Source organism: Microtus oregoni, unplaced genomic scaffold (genome assembly GCF_018167655.1).
Source record: "Microtus oregoni isolate MIOR12 unplaced genomic scaffold, Mior012 000010F_ref0000083, whole genome shotgun sequence".
Lineage (NCBI taxonomy): Eukaryota > Metazoa > Chordata > Mammalia > Rodentia > Cricetidae > Microtus > Microtus oregoni.
This window is the reverse complement of record NW_024543069.1, coordinates 2,107,028-2,126,450: the sequence shown is the minus strand read 5'-3', so window position 1 is coordinate 2,126,450 and position 19,423 is coordinate 2,107,028. Positions and strand designations below refer to the sequence as shown.

The following is a 19,423-nucleotide window of genomic DNA, read 5'->3' as shown; positions in this document are numbered from 1 at the left end:
GTGTTTATTATCTGAAGTGCTTCACACAAGTATTTCAGATTGTGAGCCTTTTATTTGGAATATTGAACATCCTTAATCCATAAATCCACTGGGTGGTGGTGGTACACTCCTTTAACCCAGCACTCAGAAGGCAGAGGCAGGTGGATCTCTGTGAGTCTGAGAGCAGCCTGGTCTATAGAGTGAGTTCCAGGACAGAGAAACCCTGTCTCAAAAAAAATAAATAAATAACAAAATACAATTTGGAGATTAGAGATTTTCAATCTATTTTTTATTGTGTCAGGGTGAACAAAGAAAAAATTCAACTTATCATTTCTGCAGCCCTTGCTTATTTTTTGACAAAATAAAATGGGAGGGAGATGTTTTCTAAATGTTAATATCAAACTAATAAGAGCAAAATATTTACATGAAAGATAGTCTACAGATTTTTAAGAAAATATGCAAGTATTCCCCACATTAATGAACAATGTGCTAGGGCTTGAGGGAACAAAGTCGCTTGGTCAAATCCTGTTCACTTAGAAAAGCGGGGCTTTCCCTAGCAGTCATGCAAAGATGCTACGGGTGTTCACAGCATCCATAATGGTCTGTTCTTCTACAGAAACCTGATATTGTGTGTGTGTGTGCGTGTGTGTTAAAAGTTATGCTAATGCCTCTTGTGCTCTCACTGGGTTTTACTGAGTGTGCAGCAACTCTTCGAAGTCAGTTCTGCAGTTGCTCCCCTTTTACTGAAGTTTTTACGTTAGGTGACTCAGAACCACTGAGTACTAAATGGCAGTCATTCCTCACCTTGTACCTAAGCTCATGTCTTTGTACTATGGCAAGTCACTTTTCCATAGACAGACGGTAGAGGGCCTGAGAGGGTAAGAACCATGGTCATCCTACTTCCTATTTTAGTCGAGATGATTTTCTACATTATATTCTCTTAATAACGTATTTATTATGATGCATATTCCCAAGTAATACTGACCCATGTGTAGTCAGGTACTGTACTAAATTGATATAAAATTACTGGATATTTTTAGCTTTAGTGAGAATGGGGTTTAGAATTTTTTAATGGAATTATCAATCACTTGATTTGAGTATTTCAATCAAGCAGAAGAAGTCTGTCTCCCATGTGCTATTAAAAATTGAGCTCATGACTACCGTCTGGTTTTGCTTTTAGAAGAGCCAGAGGTTATAGTCTGTGACCTCATGTAGAAAATAGCCACCGAGGAGCTATCCAGGATCGTTTTTAGTTCTTTAATTTTGGCAGGCGCACATTTTCAAAGCCGAAAAAGCACAGGGAGACTCCAAACCCACAAAGCAGAGCTGGAGAGCTTTAATGGAGGACCGTTGAGGAGGTTGGCGTTCACCTAAAAGCTTTGGTTGCTGCCTTTTCAGAAACTTCTTCCCGTCCGATTCACTGTCATTCAGGGTGTCGTTGTATTCTCTTGATGTCCCGTTGGCAGATTGCTAAAATGCTACCTTTCCCCTGTCATTTTCAAGAAAGAAGTATAAGTATGTCACTTTCCCTCCTGTAACTTTGAAGAAACGTGGACTTAACAGGTGATGTTTTGTACGAACACTTTGGAAAGTTTGTTTCTTCTCTCTGAGGCCCTTTGTTCTCTATGGAGAACTAGTAAAAGGATGAAGCATGCATGGATAAAATGGATCGTCTTAAAGGATTGCAGCTCCAAAAATACATTAGCAGGACTGGGCAGGTTTGACATAATGAGATTCCTATTTTAGCTTGACTTCTGGAACTCCGAGGAACTATAAATTGAACCGCACAAGACCCTAGGAAGGAGGCGCCTCTTTTAATCGCTTACAGACTTTGCTTCAGACTTTGAAAGATACGTCCAGTTGTCTGTTTCCTAAAGAGTTAGACTACTGATACTTACCAGCTTTAATACAAGAAATGATAGATAGAAAGCCGTGGTCCACATCGCACTGAAAGCCAAAACTGGTCACAGCAACTTGTACCAGGAGCTCAGAGAGGGGCTGAGATGGCCGAGGCTCCTGTGGATCCTGTGACTCAGCCAGTAACTGGGAAGAAAAAGAAGAGTCTGTCCATCGAGGAAAAGATTGACATCATAAATGCAGTGGAGAGTGGCAAGAAAAAGGCCGAGATTGCAGCTGAATATGGAATAAAGAAAAATTCTTTGTCTTCCATTATGAAAAACAAAGACAAAGTTCTGGAAGCCTTTGAGTCTCTGAGATTTGATCCAAAGAGAAAAAGACTGAGAACGGCGTTTTATACGGATCTGGAAGAGGCATTGATGAGATGGTATCGGATTGCCCAGTGTCTCAATGTTCCCGTTAATGGGCCAATGTTACGTCTAAAAGCTAATGATTTTGCTCAGAAGCTGGGACACAATGACTTTAAGTGCAGCAATGGTTGGTTGGATCGTTTCAAGTCCAGGTACGGCTTAGTATTCCGAGCACAGCCCGTAGAAGCCACTGGTATATCTACAGACCCTGCCACTGTCTGGTACCAAAACGTGCTGCCTTATTACTTAAATGATTATCATCCTAAGAATGTTTTCAGTGTAAAAGAGACCGGATTGCTTTATCGAATGTTACCTACAAACACATTTGCTTATAAAGGAGAGACTTGCTCAGTTGGAAAGCTGTGCAAAGACAGGGTAACGCTGGCAGTCGGAACAAACATGGACGGCTCAGAGAAGCTTCCTTTGCTCGTTATTGGGAAAAACCGAACTCCGCGTTGTTTCAAAGGCATAAAGTCCCTGCCTGTGTATTATGAAGCGAACAGAACGGCGTGGATGACTGCAGCCATATTCGAACAGTGGATGCATCAGCTCGACGAGAAATTTCAAGCCCAGCAACGAAGAGTGGTGATTTTTGTTGATTCTTGTCCCGCACATCCAGAGGTGAAAAACCTAAAGTCCATTGAGTTAGCAATCTTCCCACCGTGCCTGTCTTCCGGGCTTGTCGCTATGAAACAAGGTGTTATTAAAAGCCTGAAAATCAAATATCGGCACTGTCTTATCAAGAAATTTTTAAGTTCTGTTGAAAGTAGCAAAGAATTTACATTTTCTCTACTAGACGCGGTTGATACGTTGCATCTGTGCTGGAGAGCTGTAACCCCAGAGACCATTGTGAAAAGCTATGAAGAGGCAGGATTCAGGTCTCCAGCGCTGGAAACCAACAGTGCAGAGAGTGAAGCTGCCCCTCTAGACCTGGCTGCCCCTGCTCTGGGGGCAGGGGTGGAGCTTCCTGAAGGTTTGTCCATAGAGGAGTATGCTGCCCTGGACGAGGATCTGGAGACCTGCGAAGCCACCCCAAATGATGATGAGGAGTGTACCAAAGAAAGTAAACAAGATGAAACTGTTTTTTATGCTTCTGATGAAGAGGAAGAGGACAGCGGAGCTCTAGAAGCGGACCTACCCTTACCATCCAAGAACGACGCAATCGAAGCTATAGGAACCCTTAAAAAGTTCCTTAGAAGTCAAGATATGAAAGATGAACTTCACGATTCTTTAGCAGACCTTGAAAACTTTATTAATGCTTTGTCACCTAAATAGTCGTGTATTATACATCTGCGGAGTAGGAACTTTGCCTGCTGCATCTTATTACATAAGGAATGTAAAAGGAAAGTATCAATTAAATAAGGAAAGAGAGAATCTAATAATCCTTTCTAATTGCGACAGCCTTTGATCTGAATAGCAAGGCTCCCTGGCAAATAATGACTAAGTAAAATGGCAAAGTTCCTCTGAGCAGGTTTGGGGAGAGTAAACTGCGCTCAGAGGCTTTGTACTTCACAGGGACATAGGTCTGTGTGAAAGAACTCTTCAGCCGACCGACTCACATGCATGAAATTGCTGGTTTCCATTTTCTTTGTTTTTAAGTTCAGATCATGTTCTAGAATATATTACTTTATCTATGTAGTCTAAGAAACAAAAATAACTTGTTTTTATTGTAACCTGCCTGTGCACCAAGACAATGCACAATGTATCTCTGCTGCTTTCAAGTTACTTGTCAAATTAAGTCAGGTGAAAAGCCAGTTCTGCAGGGCTTCCTGTCTTCTGGGACCAGGAGATACAGGTCCTTCTGGTATTATAGTGTGTGCTTGTTCAATGGGAAGACACATGAAGGAAACACTGATAAAACTTATGTTTATATTTGAATGTGGTTAACTCTCAAGCCAATTGAAGATGCACATAGAGTTACCAAAAAGAAATTTATGATGCCTGTTTTTGTTTTTTTAATTACAACAGCTCGGCTTTTAATCTAATTTTGCTGAATTTTATTTTCAGCACGTTGTGATATTAATTGTCTTCCTTCAATTTTTTCTTCTCTAAAATTTTTATTAAAGTTGTTAGAGAAAGTTTTATCTAAATATTACATTAAAATACTGCAGTAAATTACCTAACCACCATCTAAAAATAGCTTCTGTGTGAGATTTTAACATTATGTCAGTTTTTCTACAGTTCAGTTTTAAGTAGCATATTTATTTAACTTATTATACCTAATTTAGCTCCCCTTGTAAAGTATTTCATAAAAATACAAAGCATAATGATTTTTTGTAAACTATTAATCTGCCAATTATACAATTAGAAATTACAGGGTTAGAAGAAAATAATTTAACAAAGCATTTTCTTTTCTATTGCTGATTTACTCTGCTCTGAGATTTAGTAATAGTTGAGTCTTAAAATGTATTAATATTTTAGAGGTTTCTTTTATTATTAAACATGGACTATTTAAATTAAAAAGCATTTTGTGATTTGATATGTAATTTTAATTTGGCTCAATCATGGACCTAAAAGAGTTCTTGACATCCCATTTGTCTCTCAAGAGAAAATTACTTATAGTTAGTCTGGTCTAAAAATAAATGTTTTATCTTAATTGTTCTTACTTTATAAACTCTTGCTGTTTCAACATTGTTTTTTATTTCTTAGCAACCAAGAATAAATCTCATGATACATTTAGGACATTCTTCACTGTGTGCTGTTTCTGAACGACTTAGCAGAAGTGTTTAGTTCAGGTTAAAACAGGAGGGTGTGTAATCAGTGCCTATGGGTTTCATGTTTCCTGCCTGCCCCTATGGAGCCTGAGTCCTTATTGCAAACCTTTTCGCTATATAGGAGGCAGATTAGCTGGAAGGGGGAAGCAAAGAGAGAAGGGAAATCAAAGTAAAGTGGTCCAGGCAAATACTTTCCAGGTTAAGAGGAATGCAGACCCAGAAAGACAAATATCATATGTACTCACTCATAAGTGGCTTTTAGACATAAAGCAAAGAAAAACCAGCCTGCGACCCACAACCCCAGAGAACCTAGATGACAAAGAGAACGTATCTAATCTACATGGGAGCACGGGGGTCAGGGGAGAGGATAGAAGGTGATGGGGGGGGGGAAGGGAGGGGAGTGGAGAAAAACGTATAGCACAATAAAAACAAGAAAAGAAAAAAGGAACAGAAAGGGGGTGGGGTGGAGAGGGGAACACTTCCACTGAACCAGTAGGGCTCCAGCTCCCTGAGACGAGGCAGAGTTGGGAAGTGGACATCAGCTTTCAGTTTCACGGGCAGTGGAGAACTGGACTCAGGCCTCTGCTGCACAGAGGGCTCCCTGAAGAAAACATGGCACAGAGCAGGTAAGTCAATGGGAGGCTGTGACCAGTGGATAAAAGAAGAGCCTGGAGTCCCTTCCAAGTAAAGCAGGGAGCGTGGCTTAGTGATGGGTTGGAGAAGAACGTGCTAGGTAATGGCATGGTCATCTTCATGCCGTCACCTGATTGACGTTCAGATAGTCCCCTCCTTGGCTTGATGTGTTGGAAAGAACCAAAGGATTGGATTCCCCACTTTGTAGGCGGAGACTGCTCAGACCCGAATAATCGCACTGAAACTATATTAATTACAACACTGTTCAGCCAATAGCTTAGGCGTCTTTCTAGTTAGCTCTGAGATCTTGAATTAACCCATTTCTCTTCATCTATGTATTGGCACGAGGCTATGGCTTATCCGTCAGGATCTGGCATCTGTCTCCTTGGGCAGCTACATGGCGTCTCCTTCCCTCTGCCTACTTTCTCTCTATATCTCTGTTTGGATTTCCTGCCTGGCTTTATTCTGCTCTGCCATAGGCCCAAAGCAGCTTCTTTAACCAATGGTAATAAAACGTTCACAGCACACAGAGGGAAATCCCACATCCCCCTCTTCATCCCATGCTTACTTATTTTGTTCTTAGTTGTCAACTCTCAGAAGCTTTTTGAAAGCTGGGGCAGTTGTAAAATCCTCTGATCTCCCCAGAGAATACTGAGTGCATGGCAGGCTCCTGGTGTGATCTTGTGTTTGTGAGATGTAAGAACCAAACGAGGAGGTCCAGACAGTCCTCCTAAACTGAAGAAAAGGGGAGGGGCAGGGCATCTACTCCCTGACTTCCTCTTGGTAAGCCCTGAAACTCCTCAGTGAAGGTGCTGTCACTGCGGGAGGCTGTTGACTGACACCTGTGTTCCTCATTGCAAAAGAGATGACTCAGCCCTGCGAGGAAACCATTTGTGAGCTGCCATGGGAGCAAACGAGAAACCCTTCTTCCCCAAAGAGGATCTGGGAGTCCACCTTCCAGGCCCCAGAGTGCTTTACGGGGTGTTGTAAACCGTGTGCACATCATGCAAGTCAGACCTGCCATACAGGTGAGGAATCTTTTATAACGTCTGTTTGAACTTGAGCTGTGCATTTTAGCTTTCAATCCAATTGGGTTGTTTTGTTGTTGTTGTTATGTTTTATTATTATTCCAGATTTGACCACTGTTTTCCAGATCCAAATTATTCCATCCATGAGTCTACCATGTGGATAAGCCCCTAGAGGTAATACTGGGAGAAGTGTAAATCCTACAGAATCCGAATGGCTGTCAGAAGAAAGTATGGCCTGAGCCAAAAGGCGATTGCATAAGTACAAAGGTTAAGCTTGACTCCTACTAATGGAAGGAGAGGTCTTGTGAGCAGGTAAAACAAGTTTTTTAAAGCCTGATTCTTCATTCCTGAACCGTGTGCACATCATGCAAGTCAGACCCGCCATACAGGTGAGGAACCTTTTATAACGTCTGTTTGAACTTGAGCTGTGCATTTTAGCTTTCAATCCAATTGGGTTGTTTTGTTGTTGTTGTTGTTGTTATGTTTTATTATTATTCCAGATTTGACCACTGTTTTCCAGATCCAAATTATTATTGTTGGAGAAATCACATTGACCCTTTAGAAGAACAGATTGATTTCCCCTCCTCTCAGTTGTGGGGGTAAGGAATCTCACAAATAATGTAAGTTCAAACCTGGTGACTAACGATTGTAATAAAGAGGGGGGGTGCCCGATAATTATAAAGGGTTTAGCCTGTTCATGTTGCTAGCTAGGCACTGAATGATGAAAACAGAAAAAAAAACAAAATCCCTCCGTCTTGGCATTGGTAAGTTAGTGAAGGAAGCAGGCAGCATTCCATAATGACAGGGGACACTCTGAGCGTGGCGTCTGTGTCTACAAAACCACAATATGGGCCTTTAACCCGGTCTTGAGATTAGGGAAGGAGTGAGTCAGCCGGGTGTCTGATGCCAAAACCTAAGATTTGGACCCACAGGAAAAATTGGAGTTTAGTGGGCAAGGAAGAGATCACTGCAGGTCAGGCTCGGAGGGAGGAAGCCTGCCATCAGCTGAGGAAGGAAAGGAAGCCTGCAGAGGAAGAGTGGCTTGCGGTAGAAGAGACCTGCCCCGGGAGTGATTGGCTGGGTTAGAGCTCAGTAAAGAGACATTTTTTGCATATGGGGGGAAGAGGAAGGAAGAAAAGTTTTCCATCTGTGTTTTTGAAAGTTTTAACCATAAGCAGAATCGTGGGCCTCAGGACAGAGGCAAAATGTTAGAGACACAGGAGTCTCTGAGGAAAGCCACACCACTGCCACCTTGAGGAGGTCCATTGCGAAAGGATTGAAAGGATCGTTCTAGCTGGTCTTTTTCATGCTTTTCACTCAGTTAAGGAACTGACCCTCACCTGAGTATCCAGCTGCTCCTACCACATGCTGTGTGAAACTGCCTTCACCATATGTGGCCAGGGAAAGGCTAGGAGAAGCTCCGTCTAGGCAGCTCTGCAGCTGTGGCCTTTTATTGTGGTTGAGGGTCCCCACACTCCTGCAAATAACCCTTTGCCTATGCTTGTGACTAAACCCGATAGACTCATTGGTCCTCAAGAGTGAATTTTGTCAGAATCATGCCTTGTTTTGTCACTGGTACCTTAGAAAGAGGGACAGACATTGTTGTTTCCCTCGGGAAAGGAAATTTAGCAACACCTCCTGACACACAGAACTATTCGTTCCCCTTGTAGGAGGAAGTAGTGGGAGGAAGGCATTGCAAGTGAAACGGATAAGCCTCTCCGCATTCTCCAGGAGAGCGGACAGAGCATAAATTCTTGCTAGGCCTTTCACCCTGAGGGAGCAGCCGAGGGGTTTTTGCAAACATTCATACATGAGCGAAGACACGTATGTGCACATGCAGTGACGGTCACGGAAAGGGATGCTGTGTGAAGGCCCAGAGACTGCGGAGACTGAGTGGGTGCTGCCGTGGCCCAGCACCCCTGTGGTGAGCAGCTGTGCATGCCGGGTCTTGGTCTTGGATTAATGCTGGTCCCTCACAGCATCCCCAGGAGGACTTCCCTTGGCAGTGATAAACAGATACATTAATAGTATCCTAGCGACAGTCATTATTTACTGATCATGGCTGACGTGTCATCTTCTTAGAAATGACTATTGGTCTGTAACCCTGCTCCACCCTTATCTCATTTAACTAACAAGATGCCTAACTTCTTCAACAACTTTATTCCACGTGCTATCCCTACTTATCAGATCAATATTTTAATTATTATTTTCTGTGGGAACCTTCCTAAGCTTACGCAGCATTTCTTCTTTCTGCAAGGAGTGTAGCAGACACTCCGCTGAGCAGTGTGCAAAACTCTCCAAGCCTGGAAAAGGTACCACTCCTAATTAACTGTCCAGAGGACTGTCTCTCGGCACAAGAACCAGTTAAATGCTTCTGGTGGGCTTTGTAGGACCTGAGGGAGACGGTGCGTTCTTAATGAAGCAAACCAAAGAGCTAACGCTTCCCCAGACTTGGCAGCCCCACTCCTGTGAGGACTGCAGATGTCCCAAGCTCTCAAGAGCAATTCTGGAAACCTTGACAAGTTCCATAGGCCCTGGAGTCATTAGGTAAGGTTAGCTTTTAGATGCTGTCTGCATTTATTTTGGAAATGCCTTTAATTTTTTGAGAGGGTTAACTTTGAGACCATTAAAAGGCATAGGGATTTTTTTTTTTTTGCTTTGTTCTGCTATGAAATAAGAAGAAAAAAAGCACCTTCAAAACTGGAGACCTGGAGACACACTTGGAATAGGGGTGTTCAAATTTCACCTGCTAAACTCAAGACGAGCAGGCAGGAAGTCCTGTCTTACCTTGTGGAGAATACAGGGAAAGCTTCAGGTTTTCCCCAAAAGAAAGATGTATAGAAAGGTAAAATCAGCTGGGCGATGGTGGCGCATGCCTTTAATCCCAGCACTCGGGAGGCAGAGACAGGTGGATCTCTGTGAGTTCGAGACCAGCCTGGTCTACAGAGCTAGTTCCAGGACAGGCTCCAAAGCCACAGAGAAACCCTGTCTCAAAAAAACCAAAAAAAAAAAAAAAAAAAAGAAAGGTAAAATCAGAGAAGACTCAATTATTTTTTATCTATCAGTGCTGCGGATTGAATACAGACCCCATGGGTGTCAGGCAAACATGACAGAACAGAGTTCCAGCCCAGGCCCAGGGAGTCACCATTAAGGCATTACCACATCAGGGCAGAGGTAAGAACGCTTGCCTAGTGTCCACAGAGCACCGAGTTCCATCCCCAGCACAACAAATGGATACATAAATAAAAAGAAAAATAATAAAGGGAGGAGAAAAATACTCATATTCTGGCCGCTCACAAACTTGTAAAAGTTACTCAGAACGTGCAAACGTGTGAATACATAAACGTAGCTGCCAGGCCTGAGCCACCGTTCCGCCTCCCACCTCTCCGTTTTTCAAGGCCCCAGTGTTGCTAACAGAAGCTTGGAGAAAACAGAATTGACTTCCTTTTCCGCACTGGTGCTTGAGCTAAGCCTTCTTTGGGGCATTCCTTTTTCCTTTCTCCTTTGCCTGCTATTTTGATAATGTTATTTTGAATAGCTTGCTAGTATATTTTTACGAGGACTCCTTTTGCCAAATGCAATTAAAAGAACTGTCTGAGGCTTGGTGCTCCCTGGAAGCTGAACAGAGAGTCTGGGATTTAGCAGCAGACTGAGTCTCCATAATAAGGACTTTGCTCATGTGTCACTCCCTGGTGTTGTCATTCACAGAAGCCTCTGAGATAAAACAATACAACTGACAGGTCCCAGGTATGGGGTCACGTCCCCTCAAGGAATAGCATGCCTTCTATACTCGAGAAAGAACATGATCAACCCCATTGTCAGTATTAGTAGCCACTCCAGGATAGAGACGGTTGCCACTCACACACAGACCTTTTCAGAGGGCCATCTCTGCTGGTGTGCCCTGTCGGGCAGTTTAAAGAGAAGTCAGACATGTGTCCATCTTGTTTTACTGTCTAACTGGGAATGTAGGGTAAACCCTCCATATGATAAAAACTGCACTTTGTGAGTGGTTTGGAGCCCATGTGGCAGGTGGAGTCCATTTGCATGAAGTAAGCAGACTTTACTGTGAGCTCCCACAGTGGGAAAGCTTCCCTGAAAAGGGTTGGGTGGGGCCAAGTGGGGTGCAGGGTACTAAAGCCAGGCAAAGGCCCCTGTGGGCAGGGATGGTCAGGGCGCTTCAGAAGGATTTCTGCAGGGTTCCGTTTTATATTTTCTGTGTCACACAGAACAAGTGGAGCACATGTTTCCTTTAACATGTCCAAGAGTAGATCATAGGAAGAAAGTTCCTGGCTTCACCTTGGCCTTGTGTGTACTGTAGGTAAATTGCTTACACTCTACCCTTGATTTCATGAAGTACCGATAAAGGGAGGTGGGGGAGGACACCCGTTCCAAGTGAGCATGTGACCGTCACTAAGATACACAGACAGACGAGAAAGGAAAGCCAGGCTTGAGCTCAGGCCATTTAAATATATCCAGGGTGGGGCGGGATGAAAGGATTAAGTTGGAAATAACGGAGTCCAAAAGAGCTCTGAGGTCAAGAGAATTGTTTTGTAGAGCTGGAAATTTATATCAGGCTTTTTAAGGAGTCGCTGGAAGGCAAGATGGCTCATGTCACATCTTGTTCCTTGTTTGAGCAGCAGCAAGCTTCCTTCAAAGCGGCAACCTCTGTGGGAAAGAGCATGAGGAGGGCAGATCCCCTCACTCAACTTTGCTTTCCAGTAATTCGGTCTCACCATGATGTTAGTAAACCAGTTCCCATTAAACGTTTTCCTTATAAGAGTTGCTGTGGTCATGGTGTCTCTTCACAGCAATAAAAACTCTAAGACAACTTTCAGGAGTAGGATCTCTGCCTCCACCAGATGGGTTCCAAGGACCAAACTCAAGTATGCTGGTTGGTTTTTTTTTGTCAACTTGATACAAACCTAGACATAGCTGGGAAGAGGAAACCTCATTTGAAAGAATGCCTCCATCTGATTGACCTTTAGACAAGTCTGTTTGGCATTTTCTTAATGACTGATAAATCAGGGGCCAGCCTAGTGTGAGTGATACCAACCTTGGGCAGGTAGTCCTGGGTTGAGCAAGCCTCAGAAGGCAAACCTGTAAGCTGCACTCCTCCATGGTCTCTGCTTCCGTTCCTGCCTCCAGGTTCCTGCCTGAACTCCTTTCCTGGTTTCCTTCAATATAAGTCAATTAAACCCTTTCCTCACCAACCTGCTTTGGTCGTGGTGTTTTCACAGCCATAGGAATCTAACTAAGACATAGGTCACTGGGCATAGTGCAAGGTACTTTTCCTGCTGATCTACCTCACCTGCCCCGTCATTAGCCTTTCCCAGCAGCCTTACTGTGAACAGAGACTGCACTTTCATTTCCCAGCCGCCCAGACCCAAATAATTACACAGAAACTATATTAATTACAACACCGATTGGCCAATGGCTCAGGCACATTCCTAACTAGCTCTTACACCTTAAATTAACTCATTTCTATTCATCTATATATTGTTACAAGGCTGTGGCTTAACAATAATGTTCTGGAATCTTTCTCCTTCGGCAGCTACATGGCGTCTCTTTGACGCTGCCTACTCTCTCTATATATCTCTGTTCAAATTTCCTGCTTGGCTTTACTTTGCTAAGCCATTGGCCTAAACGGTTTTATTCACCAACCAATAAAAGCAACCCATATACAGAAAGACTTCCCACATCACATCACTATCATTCCTAGAGAGTATTGTGGAATATAAGCGCACTAGTCACTGGAGGGGCTGCTCCCCTGCACCCTGACTCTTCCAGCTAGAGAGCCACTTGGTACAAAGTAGAGCCACTCTGGATGGGGTGGGAGGCAGGGAGCCAGATGGGCCTTGAGCTCTACTTTCTCTGAGGAGAGCATCCCTGAAGCCAAAGATCTCTGCCACTTCACAGGACACAGCGGAGCCATTGTGGGGGAAGGAAAGGCTCTTGGTTTTTGTATGGGCAGTCTGTTTCAGTAACACTTTTGATTACTTTTTTAACCAACACCCACATATTAACTACTATGTGTCAGATACATAAATTCTAAACCATTTTACAAATGTCCTTCTTAGGTTTCAGACTGAGTCTTTATTGGCCACTTGTGACTTAGGTGATGAGGTTAAATTTGATAACTTCTGTATGTTTCCATTTCTGTATCTGTTATCTGCTAAGAGAACAAGAAAGCTTCATAAGCTGCAGGAATCGAGTGAATCGCAGGCCAGTGCTTTAGAAATGGCAACAATGTTTATCATTATCATTGTATGATGGTAACAAATTGTCAGTCGGCCAAAGAGTTTGGCTTTCTCCTTTCTAGAATTGCCAATTGGTAATGACTGGAGGGGACACAGACAAGCCTGAGCCGTGGGAACCAAGACAAAGAGCTAGAAATCATGTCTCAGGTTTGGAAGAGTGTGAAATATGAATACATCACCACAGCTTAGGATGGGGTGGGGGTTGATACCATAACTTGGCAAAGGTTTAGCCCACAAGTGGATTTGGGTCCTCATCCCCTACTAACCCTTCCTCACCCATCTGATCTCAGTTTGGTGTCTGCTTCCTTGGTGACCTGAAGCCTCACATCACATACAGGGTTCCTCTGTGTGGTTCCATGGTACTCTTATCCTCCCGTCTCCCACTCTTCATTTTCAGTGCTGGGAATCGAACCCATAGCCCCACACGTACTAGGCAAGAGCTCTACCGTTGAGCTCAACCCTTTGGATCTATTTTGATTGATTGTTCTAGATCTTCAACCAGCCCGTTAGCTGGAAGAAACAAGGCCACCCTTAACGTTTTTCAGCCTGACTTCTTTGGCAGTTGACTTGCTGGTGCCTAGTCAGACTTCAATCAATATTTGTTGGGAGAAATTGATGTTTCACCTGAGCTAAAGAGGCAGGGAGAGCGTGTAACTCTAGTACATATGTAGAGAGCTTCCGAGTTCATTCAGCGAAGACTCTGTATCTCTTGTTGTTAGCAGAGAACTCTGCTCTGCTATTCTGAATGTGTGTTCCTGAGCTCACCTTGGGAGCAGGCAAGCACTCAAAGTCACTGACGAACATTCGGAAAACTGTCTGTCGGTGCCTGAGTCCTAGATGACTTTGCCCACATCCCTCAAGAGCCTTCATGTATCTGACTGTCCTTGACCATAGTATGTGTCTGTAATAAGCTGGAATTCAGTTCAGGGATTTGAGTGTTGGTGTGACAGATTGACGATCTCTTTTAATAATTGAGCCTCTGAAGTATAGCTTGGAAGAGTCTGGACAGGAAGCCCAGCTGGGTTGTATTATTGAACTTGCTCCGGGCACACAAATATCTTTGTCGGTCTCAGAAAGGTCAGGGAGCATTCTGTTCATTGAAAATTTTCAGACATTGCAAGGAGACAAAATGGCATTGAGAATGAAATGAACTGTCACCCGCAATGAAATGGGATGTCTGGGAAAAAGAAAGGGGACACAGACAAGGATGATAAAGCTGACAGTCATGGACAGACAGCTGCTTAGCATAAGTAAATTCATAAGTTAATTTATCAGTCAGCCCAGTCCAGAAAGATCCCTACATCTGGCTTACACTGTGATATATAAGACTCTGACAAGATGGTGGGGGGTAGAGGGTACAAAGGCCTCTTCCATATGAGTTTCAGAAGCATAAGGAGGACCAAGAAGAATCAGTATTTTCTTCATCTTCTCAAGATTCTTGCTACCCTTGTGTCCTCAGCAGTTCCTTCCCTGGGAAGAAGGGCTGATGCATGTGGGCAGTGTTGGCTAGGTGTCTGCCCAGTGCAGACAGTGGTTTCCGTTGGAGTCATCCAGATGTGCATGTTCCTGGACTCACATGCATGAGGCATATGGCTAAGTTATGTAGAGACTAAGTCAGTGGTGATATGTACATCTCTGCTCTGGATATCAGCAATAAGGCTTCTGATGGTAACGTGAACATTTAAAATGCAAAAATAAATCCTAAAGATGTTGGTTTCTGCAGAATGTTTGGCAGGCTTAAGCACTTTCCCCAGTTATAAGCAGTTAACAATATAATCTCTATTAAGTCGCCTGAAACTTTTGTCTTTCCCCCTAAACATACAGGGGGCAAAAGGCACAGAAGCCATTGCACAAAGAAACACCAAGGACAGTGTGTGCCTATAGTTCCTGCAGGAGGCAGGAAGGCCCTGGAGCAGCCTGAGCTCTATAGGGAGAACCTCTCTAAAAAATAAAACAGTATCAAAGAGGTGGGTTGGTGAGATGACTTAGTGCGTAAAGGTATCTGCTGCTAGGTCTGATAATATGAACTCAGTTTCTGAGTCCCATGTGGTGGAAGAGGAAAACTGACTGCTGCGAGTATCCTTTGACCTACACACACACACACACACACACACACACACACACCATGGCATGCACGCATCACCCGCTCACCACACAAAATAATTTTTTAAATGTAAATATAATAAAAACATGGCAGAACAGGTCCTTAGTCACCAGAGTAAGAAGAAGAAGGGCGGGGGCATCTGCATGAAAAAAGCAGGCTTTTGCCATCTGGAAGGGACAGCAGTGACATCCAGTGACCAGGTTTTGTCAAATGATAATCTGGTAAGAGTTCCGAGAGAGAAATGAATGAGCCAACGCTGGACAGAGCAGCCCTGTCCAGTCTGGGCACTGTGCCCAGTTGTGGCCCTGCTGCCAGCCTGATCTTGGAGCCTGGGGGAGATGCAGAGGGGCAGATGGGTGGGATGTGAGACTGGCCTGCTTACTGTCAGATGCTTCAGATGAAAGGAGAAAGAGTAGAAATGGGATTTAAAGTGTGTCTGTGCATTCTGAAAATGCTGGATTTGGATGTCAAAAGGCGCCGTGTCAGTGCTCTGTAGGAATTGCCTGGGTAAGGGAAGTCCTCAGCGTGCTTTCTCTAAGGTGCAAACCTTGCTTTTTTAAAGCGAAGTGATACGATCACATTTTAACCAATCTACTTTTCAAGTTTGATTTTTAAGTGGCGGGTGGTAAAATAGCAGTAGAATAGATCCAGTTTATTTCCATAGTCATTCTGCACTCCACGGCAATACACAATAAGTCACGGAAATTCAAAACATACACCGGCCAGGTGTGGTAATACCAGCGTTCAGGAGGAGGAGGCAAAATGATCTCTCAGTAAGAGGCTAGCCTGGTTTATGTAGTGAGTTCTAAGCTAGCCAGGACTACATAGTGAGACACCCCTCTCTCTCCATGTGTTTGTGTGTGTGTGTATTTACATAACTAAATATATAGTTATAACTATATATATTAAACTTTTCTAGAAAGCAACTGAAATTTGCCTTTATAACTTGCTAGGTGAGAATCTATTTTTACTATTATTTTGCTATATCTACTATTATTTTTATTACATAAAAAAATATTTGATGTGCAAAAAATCAAAAGGGCCAGGTGCCATGGGGCATGCATCTAATTTCAACTACTTGAAAGGTTGAGGTTTGAGGGTCTTGAGTTAAGACCAGCCTGGGCAAATTAGTGAACCCATATCTCTATCTCTCTATATATTACATATCTGTATTTATATCTATATTCTATATAGATGGATATTTTTTTTTTCGAGACAGGGTTTCTCTGTGGTTTTGGAGCCTGTCCTGGAACTAGCTCTTGTAGACCAGGCTGGTCTCAAACTCACAGAGATCTGCCTGCCTCTGCCTCCCGAGTGCTGGGATTAAAGGCGTGTGCCACCACCGCCCGGCTTATATAGATGGATAGTATCTATATTATACATACATATATAATAAATAGATACAGATGTATTGGAAAGAAGGAAGGAGAGAGAGGGAGAAGAGAAGAGAGGGGTGCAATTGGTAATTAGGTAACAAATACAGTGAAGTATATTTTTATAAATATATACAATGTTTGTGTGTGGAAGTTACTATATAAAATTTTACTTAAAGCATATTGAATTGTATATCATTGGTAGTTTGAAGGACATGTTTCAGCTTGTGGCTATGTATTCAACAGGACAACACAAAACAAATGCTTAATTTACTCTTGCATTTGTTTTTTTCATCTGTTTCTAAATTCAGTGTCTTATAGTTTAGTTAACAGAAACAAAGGAGAGGCTGGGTGGAGCAGAGGTAGTGGGCGGCCCTGGCTTTGGTCCTTCTTATGAAGGTGAATGCACACAGGAGAGCGGTCAGACTTCCTTTATAGATCACACTCTGGGTGGAAACCTTGGTGAATCCCCTGCGGCCATGATGCCATCCTTACTCCTCTGTGGTCCCATGAAGCTGGTGAGGGGAAGTCAAAGGCTCCGGGGTTTACAGTACCGAGCACACGGTGTTTATGGAGGAAGATTTCTCAGTCTGTCCCAGCACCTGGGAGCCAGAGCCCTTTGGGATCCAAAGATGACTTTGCTTCTGTGAGCGTGATGCAGGGCACCTGCTGCTCACACTCCCCACCTCCGTTGCCATTCATTGTTTCACACAAAGTCAATCGATAACCGGTCGTAATTGCATAATCTCTTGCTGGGCTGGTTGAATGAGAATGGCTCCCATATGCTCATATATTTGAATGCTTAGTCACCAGGGAGTGGATTTTTGGAAAGGATTAGGAGGTGTGGCCTTGTTGAAGTAGGTGTGGCCTTGTTGGCGTAGGTGTGGCCTTGTCGAAGTGGGTGTGGCCTTGTTGGTGGGGTGTGGCCTTGTTGGAGGAAGTGTAGCACTGGGGATGGGCTCTGAGGTTTTAAAAGTCCATGCCAGGTCCAGTACACTCTCTCTCTCTCTCTCTCTCTCTCTCTCTCTCTCTCTCTCTCTCTCTGTGTGTGTGTGTGTGTGTGTGTCTGAGGATCAGGATGTAGCTCTCAACTGCTGTTCCGGCGGGGGGGCCCCCCTTGCCACCTTGCCTCCTGCCATGCCTTTGACGACTCACAGACTCACTCTCTGACCCTGTGAGCAAGCCCTCAATGAAATGCTTTCTTTTATAAGACTTGCCTTGGTCATGGTGTCTCTTCCCCACGATAGAACATTAACCAAGACACCTGCTTTTGTCCATTCTAGGCTATAGGTCACAGCAGTGAGGAAAGCAACCTAGTCAAGCATCCAGACACTTGCTGGTGATAATTACAACCACTGGCCCCTTGCAGAGTGTCTCTTCCCTGTGACTCAACAGTATTGCGACCCACCTCCGGTTATTTGTTTGCTCCGATACCTGGAGATCCTCCAACTAAGGTAAAAACTGAGGAAAAACCCTGTCCTCTGGTCTTCCCAAACTATTGCCTTCCAGGTAGCAATGCAGAAAGGAAGGACGAAGCCTGCTGTCATGGGCTCTTCTCTCTCCCCAATTCCCCTGTTCCAACCCGATACTCCTTTCACTCCTCCTTCACTACAGTTCCCAAGGGGAACCTGCTGGAGTCTGCAAACATCGCTGGAGCAGGACCTCTGGAGCTCCTACAGAAACGCTTGACATTTGAACAGCTGGTACACAATACAGATGAATGCCAAGTAGTGTCTGCCAGCTCCCATCACTGCGTGAACGGCCCCAACGACCTGGCCTCCAGACACCCAGCCGCCACCCGCATACACTGAAATAATTTCGTTTGTCCTGTCTACCTCGCTGTATTATAAAGACTCATTATGACTGTCCACGCCATAATCATTCAAATGGCTTTGCTTAAGCTTTCTCTTCACCGTCGGACACCGGGCAAATGAATTAACCTGTCACAGTTTCCTCCTGCAGAGTCACAGTTGGGCCATCCTCCTGCAGCCCGCGGATCACCACCCCTTTGGGGATCAGATGACCCTTTCACAGGGGTCACCTAAGACCATCTGCACATCAGATATTTACACTGTGATCCCTAACAGTAGGAAAAATACAGTTATGAAGTAGCAACACAAATAATTTCATGGTTGGGGTCACCACACATGAGGAACTGTATTAATTAGAGCTCGCAGCATTAGGAAGATGGAGAACCACTGGCCTAAGGGGTGGGGGGAGCGGTGTTCAGAATAAGTAAGCAGGTGCTAGTTCTAAAGAGGTGACGGTGAAGCTTGGGGCGCTAATGAAAATGTGGGGCTCGGGGGTGCCAGGAGAGGAGGCCATAGTTATTTTGTGGGTTTGGGGTTGTTTTTTATTTTTATTTTTTGTAGATATTTACTTCTTCAGATAGTGAAAGTTACCAAAAACAACCAGAAAAGCAAAATCCATCCTCACAATTTTTACTGTAAACGCCTTCTAAAAACTTCTGACGAGTCATCAAACACCTCCTGCCTTTATTTCTTGTCATTTTTTTTAAAACACTGTTTCTCTTAGCCCTTCGTGAAGACACTGTCAGCTGCGAGTGCCATTTATTTGTTTATCTTTCCGTTCTGGCAGAGGAGCCCATGCCGTGCCATCTCTGGCATCTGCGACTGCACCACACCCCCAGCCTCCAGGAAAGATTTTTAAAAGGTGCAGTGCGTGCCCAGGGCTCCTCCTCCGAACGGTCCATCGCTTTGCTAAGTAGTGACCACATGTGAATGAGCACGTGGGGCAGTCATCCCAGATGCCAGGACTGCCGCTTCTCTTGAAACAATTTATATTTTTAGCCTTTGCTAACTTAATGAGCTAGGCATTTTCTAGATTCTGACTTACCGTATTTATTTATTTGCTTTTTAAAAAAGTTTGTGTGTTTATGTGTTTATCTGAACCTATATATATATATATGCACTAGGTGCAGTGCCTGAAACCAGAAAAGAGAATTGGATCCCTTGGACCTGGAACTACATACAGACAGTTGTGAACTTCAGTGTGGATTCTGGGAGCTGAATTCTAGCCTTCTGCAAGAGGAACAAGTGCTCTTAAAT

At 43.9% G+C, this 19,423-nt stretch overlaps 1 protein-coding gene and 1 long non-coding RNA gene across 2 annotated transcripts; both read left to right on the top strand.

Annotated features, from left to right (window-relative positions):
- The first annotated feature begins 1,932 nt into the window (after nucleotides 1–1,932).
- On the top strand, nucleotides 1,933–3,521 carry Tigd4 (tigger transposable element derived 4). Its single transcript, XM_041659290.1, has one exon. It carries the CDS (start codon nucleotides 1,983–1,985, stop codon nucleotides 3,519–3,521), a length of 1,539 nt encoding a protein of 512 aa, XP_041515224.1. The 5' UTR covers nucleotides 1,933–1,982.
- A 3,155-nt stretch (nucleotides 3,522–6,676) lies between these two features.
- Nucleotides 6,677–19,418, top strand: LOC121452910. Its single transcript, XR_005974933.1, has 4 exons — nucleotides 6,677–7,010; nucleotides 7,122–7,241; nucleotides 17,639–17,809; nucleotides 19,291–19,418. It is a non-coding gene; the product is annotated as an uncharacterized LOC121452910 (long non-coding RNA).
- The last annotated feature ends 5 nt before the right edge of the window (nucleotides 19,419–19,423 follow it).